Below are 12,455 nucleotides of genomic sequence, written 5' to 3'. Positions count from 1 at the left end.
TGGAGAAGTAAATATATTATCCAGTCCATGTCCTTTGGGAACTCATAGTTTATTGATGGTATGTGTGTGGAGTCGGGGAGAAATAGACAACTATAATAGAGGGCAGAAAAGTGAGGGAGGGAAAGCATTTAAATAATGCATGAGGGAAAACTAGCCCAGACTCCTGATAGGAGTAAGATGACTTAAAAAGACGATCTTGTAGAAGAGGCCAAAGATGCCACTTCAAGGATAAGGAGAATTTTATTAGATAAAGCTAAGGTGATGGGTTGCCTCCCCCCCACCTTTTTTTATGAGAGTACCAGCTATGAAAGATATGAAAATACAAAGTATGTAGGGAATGGCACAGTTGAAGAAGTGCTGGTGGTCCAGTATGACTGGAGACACAGGAAAAAGGATAAAGTGATGATGGATAAAAAGATGAGAGTCTAGACCATGGAGGGTCTTCTACACTATGTTGAGGAACTGCCATGTGCAATCATTTGAGTGGCATCATATTGGTCCTCAACAAAAATTTAATGAACAACACAGAATGAATTACATCTAGGCCTAGGTGACCATAATGTTTTCTGTTATCTAAAATATCTAAAGGGGTGCCTGAGTGGCACAGTAGGTTGGGCCTCTGCCTTCGGCTCGGGTCATGATCTCAGGACCTGGGATCAAGTCCCACATCGGGTTCTCTGCTCAATGGGGAACCTGCTTCCCCCTCTCTCTCTGCCTGCCTGCCTCACTGCCTACTTGTGATCTGTCAAATAAATAAATAAAATATTTTTAAAAATTAAAAAAATAAAATATTTAAAGGGGTGCCTGGGTAGATCAATAGGTTAAGCCTCGACTCTTTATTTTGGCTCAGGTCATGATGTCAGGGTCGTGGGACCAAGCCCTATATAAGGCTCCATGCTAAGTATGGACTCTGTTTAAGATTCTCTCTCCCTCTTCCTCTGCCTTTCTCCCATCTCTATAAACAAACCTTTTTGAAAATCAAATAAAATAGTTAAACAACTTCTCGATATACTCAATATATATTTGCTTTAAAAATTATGTATTTATTTAATTTTAAAACTGTTGGCATAATTGGAGAAGAGATTATTTCAACAGCAAATGCTAAGTGAATGGGTTGAAATGGGAAATATAAACCATATAAATGATGTCACTTTTACTTAGAGAGTATGAATTTTTTTTTTATACTGCAAGGAAACATATTTGAAAAAATGGGAAAAAAAGAGAATGACATAGCAGAGTTCATGTTTGGTAAGAGACAAATGGAAAAAAAAAATCCTGCATTAGTCTGCAATAAGTTTCTAAATCAAGAACTCATAATTTTCCTCTGGGTTTCTAAATTTAGTAATATTCCATTTTTAATTTCCTTGCCTTGTTCAAAACAAGCCCTATTGTTTCATATTTTATGAGCACGTGCTCCTTTTCATACTCTATTTACAGTAATAGGTAAGTCACAGGGCAGCATCATTCTCAAATAAACGCTAAGACAATTTTCCTCTAAATCTACCATTTCACAAACATTTCAGATATAAACATAATGAATTCGGATACATCGTGTAATAAGTTTTGTATCTGTCAGGCAAATGTAACTCTATTTTCCATATATATATATATAAATATCTAATCTCTTAAGGAAAAAAATTAGAAAGAAATAACAATGATGCAATATTAATAACACTATTTTATCTGAATTACTCCATTAAGTGAAATGACTGTTTAGTAGTAAAACAAATTCAGAAAGTGACAGGCACCTATAACTTTGCACAAGATCTATTACTATAAAAAAAATATTAGCATGAAAAAAATATTAGCATGAACAAATTGTATTTCAACTAGAACTTTACTGACCAATAAATGCTCTAAGAATAATGTGATTAAAAAATGAAACTTTGAAAATATGCTGTAAGCTGTATATGTTAATATTCTATGGCCCAATTATTCCACCCTTTAAAATATTCTTTTTTTTTTCCCCTTAAAATATTCTAAATACATTTGATGTTCTCTTTCCTTGGAATATCCCTCATTGAGACATACAGTTCCTTGTTTCCTTGCTTCACTTCTGTTTTTATTTAAATGCCCTGTTCTTTTTTTTTTTTTTTAAGATTTTTATTTATTTATTTGACAAACAGAAATCACAAGTAGTCAGAGAGGCAGGCAGAAAGAGAGGAGGAAGCCGACTCCCTGTGGAGCAGAGAGCCTGATTCGGGGCTCAACCCCAGGAGCCTGGGATCATGACCTGAGCGGAAGGCTGAGGCTTTAACCTGCTGAGCCACCCAGGTGCCCCTAAATGCCCTGTTCTTAATTCTCATTACTGATTACCTCATTTAGGATTACGATCCATTTCTTTTGCCTTCTTTGCTTTACTATTCTCCATGCAATTCACCACTATCTGACATATTACACATGTTATTTGTTTTGATTCCTGTTTATCTCTACTGGAATATAAATCCTATAAAGGCAAAGACCCTGATTTGTTTCACTATTCTATCTCTACCAACCAAAACACTGCATGGTAAACTATAGGCATTCAATATATATTTATTTAGTTAGTGAATAAATATGTTTTTCCATAAAGATGTCCTCTATAATTTTTTAAGTAGCAAAAAAATCATCTTAAATGTGCAACAATTAAGACATGGCTAACTAAACAGAATAGTTCATTTGTATAATGGAATATTATGCAACTATTAAATGTTTATAAATACTTATAAAACTCAGAGAAATGCTTACATTAAAATCTCATGTGGAAAAAAGTCACCAAAATTTGTATAGACTGTGATCACAATCATATGAAAATAAGTAGGGAAAACAACAACCAGAAAGTTTGAATGTGGAAGCAGTAGTTGTGCTGGGATGGGTGTGACTGAGGACTGTTTGTTTTCTCCCCTGTTTCTATTTTAAAATTTTTGTAATTAACATGGTCTACACCTCAATAGTGCCACGGTTGAAAAACTACTTACCTACATGCCCATTTTACATGAACTTTAAAACCTTTCCATATAATTCAGAGGGTGGTTGGATTATGGACATTGGGGAAGGTATGTGCTATTGTGAGTTCTGTGAAGTGTGTAAACCTGTCAATTCACAGAGCTGTACTGCTGGGGCTAACAACAAATGATATGCTAATACAAAAATTTAAAAATTAAAAAAAAAACTTTCCCATATAATTCAATCATAAATGATGCAACCATCCACTCACAAAAGATGAACTCCCCATAAAGAAATATTTATGTTTATTTATTCTGAAAAACCTAAAGAAGCAACAATGAAACTGACAGTTTATTTGCAAAAATAAATGCAATTTTACTCCTTGCTTCAGTGCTTGAGTAGGTACTTTTAAGTACCTCTGTTAAGTACTTATTTGGGAGCCCTTAATAACAATAGTGAAAACAGTAGCTTACTGTTCAATGGACTCTTTTGGTTTCCCCCCAAAGCATTCTGACAACATCTCTTCACTCTTGAGATAAGACACTGGGTATGTTATACTTCTGTAGGAATCTGAAGTGATGGAGTAGTTTTCTGGTTTTGTTTTGTTTTGTTTTTGTTTTTTGTTATTGTTTAATTATTGCTATATCCTCAGGTTTAAATTTCTTCACCAGATAAATAGCTGGTCAGTAGCCGAGTGGGTACTGATTCATGTCCAGTCAATGGTTATGCTCAGTACAGCACATTGTACTTATTCAATAATCCAAATGTATTATCTGGGAATGTAGAGACTGGGATATTCTTGTTGTCAGGTTAAAAATGCCCACATGAGACACAGGTCAAATCAGAGCCATGGCTATGAGTGCCATTCTGAGTTCTGCTTATTAAGAGACCCTATTAATCAATCCAAGGCATTGTGAAGGATAGGGATGTGGGGGTGCAGATACAGGGGTATACAGCTGTATAGGTTTCCAGAGGGAGGAGGGAGAACAGGAGAAAGAATGTATATGAGAGCAGGAGAGGAAAAATGGGGCAGATGAAGGGAGAGTAAATGGAGGGAGAAACTCAAATAGTAAGAGGCAAATGAATGGTAACTTTAGACTTTTAAATATGTAGTCTGGCAATACCAGGATCGCCAAAGATTTGATGGTAAGATTTATTTGAATTCTCTCATCGCCATGAAATTTAAACTTTCTTTATTGTTAGAAATCTTTCCCTTCAGTATCCAAGTCTGTAACTTTAATATCAGTCATCTGATTAAATGGGAAAATGACATACCTTTGTAATTTTCAAGAAAATGATAAGTTGGGCTTTGCTTGTACAATGAAAGAACAATAAAATGTCTATAGTCTTTCAGTTTCCACTGAGATTTATATATTTTATCTTAACAGAAAAAGACACCCAGGAATGCTGAAAGAAAGTATTTCTTTTGTATAAAAGATTTTATTTATTTATTTGAGACAGAGAGAGAAAGCACACAAGCCAGGGAGAGAGGCAGAGAGAGAGGGAGCATCACACTCCCCGCTCAGCAGGAAGCCCAATTCTCGGCTGGATCCCAGAACCCTGGCAGCAAAACCTGAACTGAAGGCAGACACTTAGCCGACTGAGCCACCCAGGCACCCCATGAATTAAAGTATTTCTTCTGAGGCTTGAATTTTTATCAGAAAGTAATAAACTAGAGTTGAATGCTGTAAGAACATTACTCTTCGGTTCCACATTAAATGAGGAAAGGTATCTCAATAAAGACTATGCACAACGAAGACAGGACTTGGGAAGAAGTTTTTTAAAGCAAACATGTATCTCTAAATATCAGTAGAAATTGAACACAAGGGCGCCTGCCTGGCAGAGTCAGTTGGCATCCCACTCTTGGTTTCGGCTCAGGTTCTGATCTCTGGGTCATGAGATTGAGCCCTGACTTTGGGCTCCGCAGTCAGGCATGAAGTCTGTTCAAAAGACTCTTTTCCCCTCTCCCTCAACCCTTCCCCCTGCACTCTCTCTCTCTCAAATAAATAAGTAAATCTCTTTTTAAAATTTAATATTAATTTTTCCAGTGTTCCAAGATTCATTGTTTATGCACCACACCCAGTGCTCCATGCAATACGTGCCCTCCATAATGCCCACCACCAGGCTCACCCAACCTCCCAGCCCCTCCCCTCCAAAACCCTCAGTTTATTTCTCAGAGTCCACTGTCTCTCATGGTTCATCTCCCTCTCCAATTTCCCCCAACTCACTTCTCTCCTTTTCTCCCAATGTCCTCCGTGTAATAAATAAATCTTTTAAAAGAGAAGAAATTGAACACAGACCCCGTAAAATCATGAATTTGTTGAACAGAGAGAGGTTTCTATTCCTCTAAAGCTAGTGATTAAGGCTTTAGCTAATGAGTTCCTTCTCGACTGTTACTGGAAGCCAAGCTTAGTGTCTTTCGGGCCTCATCAGAGCAAGGCAGGAAAAAGGATGAGGAGCGGAAATGAAGATGAGCCCTTTTCCTTGTTTCTGCAAGTGCTGATGGAAGACTGGATGGGAGATGCACCTGGAATGATGGCCTCTAGTATTATCTGTGGTCATTCAGTGCACGCCAGATAAAGGATGCCTGACTTAGGTAGATACACGATACCTTCTCTCAGCTTTCCTAAAAGGATGCTAAGGCAAATCTGTGGAAGTAGCTATAAAAGCCTTAGATCCTTTAAGTGGCAAATGAGTCCCCGGACACTCATGTTCTTGAAAGCTAAGGAATGTTCTGGTCTACCTTATTCCCATGATTAGCTGAACTTTCAGTTTATATTGAAGAGTGCTTGTTTCTGAAGAATAGTGGATATTAAAGCAAACTGAAGAGACAGAGGCTTGGTGACATTATTGACAATTGACAATACTTATCAGTACTGATTAAATAGTGAGTAAACTTATTTCTTAATACAATAACCTCATTAAATGCTACTACCCATTGTACAAATGGGTTTAGGGTTTTAGTCCTAGCTTGGCCAGTAATCAGCTAGATCCTGGATAAACTGCTTACTTTTTTCTCTCTTTTCCTTCCTATATATAAACAGATACACCTGTGTTAATTACTTCACAAGCTTATAATAATAATTGCATGATAAGAAGAAATAAAGATTCTGAGATAGCAAAATTTAGTGACAGGTAAATGAATAGAAGCATTAATTAATAAAGCATTATGAAGGAGGAAAAAATAAAATAACCAGAAATGAAAACATAAATATATACTCATAAGACAAACTACATGTAGAGGAGTTCTATTCATTATTTGGGGTACAATCATTTGTAGATAAGTAAATTGTGATCTAAAAGCATTAAACACCAAATGATGGTAGTGCTGATTAATGCATTAAAGTCCCACTGAGAACCAGTGAAACAGAATTACCTAAATCAGTACGAAGTATAACCTTAAAAACATAACACTGAGGAAATATTACCTTTTGAATATGTATGGGGTGTTTGGGTTTTCATAATAACTGGGGAGCACTGGTGGTGTGTAGTCGGTAGTAAGGATGCTGGATGTTCAGTCCCGGCCAGTATGGTCCACATGATGTATGTCTGCCCTTTATCCCCCATGACTCTCAACTGTCCTCTTATGACCAAGGGGAATATAGAGTAAACAGATAGTACTATTGCATACCATGTTTACTTTGACTTTTAGCTTTCTGAGGATTCTTAGAGAAAGCAATTCAGAGTTACAGCATTATGGCACAGTTCATGATTCCACTAAGCCTTTGTGATCATAACAGCTAGTAAGTAGTATGCACAAACTGCATTCTAGAGAGGAGCACGGTGGAATGACAGAAGAAAGAGCATTCTGTTCCTCTGGAAAGGATTTATCACTGAACCTCTGAAATGGCTCAGTGCAAGGGGTCATAGATGACAGAGCAGTGGTTTTTTAAAAAATTTTAGAGTGATACAGCTATCAATAACAAAATGTCCAATAACAGTCGTCCCCATAAAAGGAACATTATTATATCGCTCAATAAGGACTCCACCTCTTCTTGCCTCTGTCTCTCCTCAGGATTAAAGATGGCTGCAGAAATTACAATACATCATACCCTTCCATCCACACATCCTACTCTTCCATCCACACATCCTAGGTGAAAGAAAGAGAGAAGGACACAAATATTTTCCCCCATATGTCTCTCTTCTTTTTTCAGGGGAAAAAATAATCTCCATAAAGTCTCATAGAAACAATCTCTCTATATCCTATTGGATAGAACATAACTTACTCCTCACCTGAAACTGGCTTGAAATTCTCGTAATTCATTCCCTAGATCTGGGATACTGCTGCCTGCACGAAATTGGGTTCTTTGGGTTTTTGATAAGGAAAAGGGGTAAGGGGTAAGTGATTATTGGATCTATGGGCATACCACAATTTCTGCCACCAACATTGCAAAGATTAAAACTATTAATTTCTGCATTCGTGGAAGAAAGAGAACGAAATTGGTACTTCTTTCTCTCATTTTCTGTCTCATTGCTATAAATAAAAGAAGGCAAGCTGAGTAGAATTTTTCAGAAAATGAAATCACATTGGTTATCAACCCTTGAGAAACCTGATCTGAAAACCAGGAGACCTGAATGTGCCACCAATTAGTAATACGGCCTTTCGCATATCACTAGGGCTCGGTTTCCCACCCATAAAGTAAGAAAGACTGGATTAGATAAATTACTAGTAGGTCACTTCCCATTGCAAGTTTCTGTAAGACTTTGAGTCAGCAGCTAAATTATACATGATGACTTTCAAACTGAAAGTAATTTCATAACCACTTTGTAACTTATAGTCAAACCTTACATCCTATTGATCCTAAAGAATTAATGTGGTTTACAGAGCAATTTATTTTAAGATGAAGGGAGTAGTTAAGGGAGTTTCAAACTCACCATTCGTTTTTATAGTTTGACTAACATAATAATACTCAGATACTTTATAGTAAATTTATCAGGGAAGAATATTTTTAAGTCTGTCTTCCCAAAAGAATATTACTTAGTGGCCTGGAGAGAAATCAGTTGGGAGGTAAAAGTAATGTTAGGAGATGCTGGATTAATCACAGTTAAACATTTCTTGATCATTGAATTTCTCGGAGGATTTACAAAGCTAATGCACACTTTGAGTTACCAAAAAAGAGATATTATCTTTCAAGTTTCACTTTGACTATATATTCTTTTTTCATGGAACACTTCATTTTCGCCATTTAGAAAATAATCCCATCACCTTACATTTGTATAGAGTGGTTTAAACAAGAAGATGTTTGGAAAGCATCATGTTTTGCTATACGAAAGCCTTTCCTTCCCAAACCTCTTTTAAACTACTTTTAACAGTTCTGACCCAGCTGATTATAAGATGCCAATTGAATAACACTATTCTATAAATAGAAAAGAAACATGTTAAATATGCATATAGATTTTGCCACACATACCAACCTGGTAACTATTAAATGGTACAAGCACTGCCCTATTAGTATTGTAAAATTACAGTATTACAGGTTATGCACTCTTATTCTTACTATTTTGATTTATTCCTCAGTGATCATTGTTAGGTCACCTTTGTGAAATATTTCATAGAATAAACGTTCTGGGAGATTTTCTTTGAGAAATTTTCAACTCTTTTTCCAAATCTGTTAAAATAAATTGTAGATTCGTTTCAACTCATTTAAAAGAAAAAGAGCAAGAAGACAGCCATAGCAAAGAGCAGTCAAGTTTTTCCTGCTTATGAAGACATGTCATTCAAGAGGACATTCCAGACTGGGATCCCTCTAAAACTGTTGGCAGGCCAAAAATCTCAAATTCTAACATAATCTTTATAGAAGGTAAACAGCATTAAAAACAAGAGCGAATTTCCATGTCTTTGTCATGCTACTTGGAAGGAGTGGGTATTGCCTACATAGAAAATCATCTTGCTGTCCCAGCAGAGCAGAAATGTCAGTCACAAAGAATACAGAAGATTTAGGGGTAACTGGCAAGGGGCAAGCCAGACTCTCTGGTTTAGTAGAAGAAAACAGCCTTAAAAAAAAAAAAAAAGCCAACCAACCAATTCAACCCTCCAAAATTGTGTAAAGTATCTTTCTCCTAAGTGTCAGTTCTGAGTGTAAATGTATCATCATCGCCAGTGAGCCTGTAGTACAGAAGCGGCTTCTAAGCCCATAGAATTTCAAGTATCTAAGAACAAGGAAAAGTGGAAACTTCAAGATATAACCATGTCCCTATAACAGAGTTGTAAATAACAACATTATTAATAATAATGACATGAAATATTTGTTAAGCAGATACTCGGGCATAATAAACATGTTGAGTGACTGTTCTCATTCTTGAGAATTTTGAATGGGTCACAGGGAGTCTTTTTGGAGTGCTAATTTATGCACATGTTATGGGTGGGTAGGAGAAGTCATGGAAGGTTAGCAAAGAAAAAGTTTATAAAACCATAGAGGATTTGCTTATGGATACACCCAAATGTGTGCAAGGTGGAATGTTGTTATTTGCCATTGACTAGTGATTTCTGTTATTTGCTATTGACCAGTAACCCTTTACTACAGTTACACATTTGTAATGAAGAACGGGTTTTAAAAAAAAAAAATTACAGATCTATTTCCTTGACTTTGTAGCCTTGCCAAGCTACCCAAGTAGACAACATCGCCATCTAGTGGTATATACATACTACATACTACAGCAACCACTTTTGGGGTGGAAGCAGGGGTCCTAACAGCTTTAAGGGGGCGGGGGTTCCCAGTAAATGCAATGGTAATAATGGTGTCAAAGCCACACCAAGAGCATACAAACTCATCCAGATGAAATGTGCTGACATTCAGTTAGAGAACCCACTCTGGTCCCAAAGCTTTATCAGCTGCACAGAGAAAAAAGTACCATCACCACTGAAATAAGGATTGGACCTGCCTCATTTATTTTCTTTCCTTGAACTTTTAAGATTCATTTATCATTCCTTTGTTCACCTACATGCTTGAAAACATTTTCCAAACACTTTTTTCATCTTTACAATAAGGATATTGCCCTATATCACCATGGCTAGGTAAGGAAGCAGGTATCAGGTTACCAGTGATGGTCCAGAACTAAGGCTCAAGGGACATTTCTGTACTACCTTTGCAATTTTCTAAGGATCTTACACACACACACACACACACACACACACACACACACCACCCCTCTACAGGGAGTCAAGGAGTCAATCTAAGCCTTAATGGAGTGATAGGATTTGTCTTAAAATGAACAAGGAAGAGCTAGGCTTTGATCTAAACAGATGAAGATTTAAGGGACAGGGAAATAAGAGGCTTATAAGAGTAGAGCACAGACAGCTTCAGCTGAGGTTCCCAATATTCTAGAGATGAATATTCTTAGCAAGCATCTCTTGGGGCCTCTTTTTAGGTTAAAATCAGATACTCTCTGCATCTCCTGATTGACTGGAAGGATTATGTAATCCTTTGTTTCTGCAACCAGGCCAACTATGACAAGAGCCACCAACATGCCACAAAGGCATGGAAGGGAATGGAGAACCAAGCCCAAGTCTGGACCATTATTAGACCACTGATGGATTTTGGCCAAGCCCCATCTCTGACCCTGTGCAATTAAGATCATGATGGATGTGAGAGTACCAACAAAATAGCCATTAAGCCTTTTTTAACCCATTTTTGACAACACAAGGATAGACACACAAAGCATGGGTTTAGACCTGTTTGATTAAAGGAACAGTGAGAAAGCTGGAAGAGGCAATTTTCAGAAATCCAAATATGCATTTCTCCAAAATTTGCATCCGAGGCTTAGTCATGCCCATGCAAATGGATCTTAGTTCAAATTCATGTCAGAAAAATCTGGAACAACACTTACTTCCTCTATGCAAATCCTCTAGGAAAGCAGCCGTTGGTTCTTACCTATAATAAAAAGAATCTCCACTGCAATGTCACTGACTGTTGTGCTCCGAGTCGTGGACAGGTCATCGTTGCCAATAAAGCAAACGTTGTAAGGTACGGTCACGGCAACATAAAACGTCGCCAACAGAATAAGCCAGTCCCAGCCAGCTTTAAAAGTGCTAAAATGCAAAAGTATGAATTTGGACTTTTTTGCATCGGAAACTTTATACTCCGGAAATGCTGGTTTATCTACAAAAACATTCTGTGGATAAAGACAAAAAGGAGAGAAGGGAGACACAACATTAGAAGCAAGGATCACACAGCCTTAAACACACTTCTGTGAGGAGGACCGTTCCTACACACAAGGCCAACACATGTTTACAAGTGACTTTTAGAAGGTGGGGAGGCAAACAGTAGAGATGCACATACTGAAGCTGAGCAGAGATCTTTGCTCTAAGTAACAGGAATGTGCAGAATTTAGTCATAAGCGGTAAGTGAATAATCTAGACTTTGTTCATTTAGAACAATTGCTCATTACCTAGAATGTCACCTATAAACACCCACAGTTGCCAAGTATAATCCTTTACATGCTGAAAACAAAAAGATACATTTCCATTCCTATGGTCATGGGGACATTCCATATTCTTGTAGTTTCGAGATGACAGTCCTTATCTAAAGGGTATATTGGACGGGAAATTCTTCTAGTAATAGCAAAGGTACCTTTTTTTCTTTCCAGAAAGGAGAGAGATATATGATCGACATTGTAAGGTTAACAGCTATCTACATTTCTTCCAAAATACAACCAGGTTGTGCTAACCACCTGCATTTTGCATTGCAGCTGTTGATGAGGTTTCAAGTTGCGAGCCCATATCTCATACCCTTCACTGGCATGGATTCATTGTGACACTAGTTAGCCCTTGCAGAGATGTTAACCTAAGACATGGTTGGTTACTTAAGAGTTATTCAAGTCAGAGGAGGAGAAAGGCAGTTTCACTGTGCAGCTTGATTAAATGCAGGATAGCTGGAGTTTTATAACTGCGAAAGCACTTCATTTAGAAAGCAGTCCAAATTGATGAACAATTCTTTATTGCGATGAGACAAACAGAGGTCCAACAATAGCATGTGTGGAAATTTGACAATTCTATGACCAGATACTTGCAGACCTTGCTTTGACCTCAATTAATGAGAAATACAAGATCGGTAATGGAAACTTTTGAAAGTTAAGTTGGATGAAGTGAACAGCTTAAAGTTTTGGAATACATGTGACTTGCAGGTTACAGTATGTTTTCTTGTTTCAGCCATTGAGGAAAGGACAAATTCGCGTGGAATGTTCAGGGATTCCTGAAGTACTTGAGGATTCAAGAAAGGTCAGAGCCTTCAGGAATACTTAGCTCTTCAGTGGTAACTACCAGTGACCAAATATTTTTGCTAGCTTAATAGTAACTTACTCCCTACCTTACCTTTCTCCTTGGTAGGCATTCCCAACAAGTTTCCACTTCCTGTTAATATTCTCACTCAACCCATACAGGCACCCCATAATGCCAGGGTTTCATGGTGAGGGACTACTTCACTACTTCCAGAAGGTTCTTTGATACCCATCTGCCACTGCATCTCTGTTCTGTTTAATTCCCTGAAACTTGACCTGCCTCTTTCGCATCATTTTCTGGTTTTCAGAAGCAA

The 12,455-nt window shown here is 37.4% G+C and overlaps 1 protein-coding gene across 4 annotated transcripts in view; it reads right to left on the bottom strand.

The window, feature by feature from the left end:
• The window catches only part of KCNH8 (potassium voltage-gated channel subfamily H member 8), a 373,867-nt gene that overhangs the window by 144,976 nt on the left and 216,436 nt on the right, over nucleotides 1–12,455 (bottom strand). For all 4 annotated transcript variants that reach the window (XM_082729065.1, XM_082729066.1, XM_082729067.1 and 1 more), the window contains one exon: nucleotides 10,797–11,037. In XM_082729065.1, coding sequence (XP_082585191.1) covers nucleotides 10,797–11,037 — 241 coding nt within the window. The remainder of the gene's footprint in view (nucleotides 1–10,796; nucleotides 11,038–12,455) is intronic.

This window comes from Mustela nivalis, assembly GCF_964662115.1.
Source record: "Mustela nivalis genome assembly, chromosome: 1".
Lineage (NCBI taxonomy): Eukaryota > Metazoa > Chordata > Mammalia > Carnivora > Mustelidae > Mustela > Mustela nivalis.
Note: the sequence above shows the minus strand (reverse complement) of the source record. Positions and strands in the feature narration are given on the sequence as shown.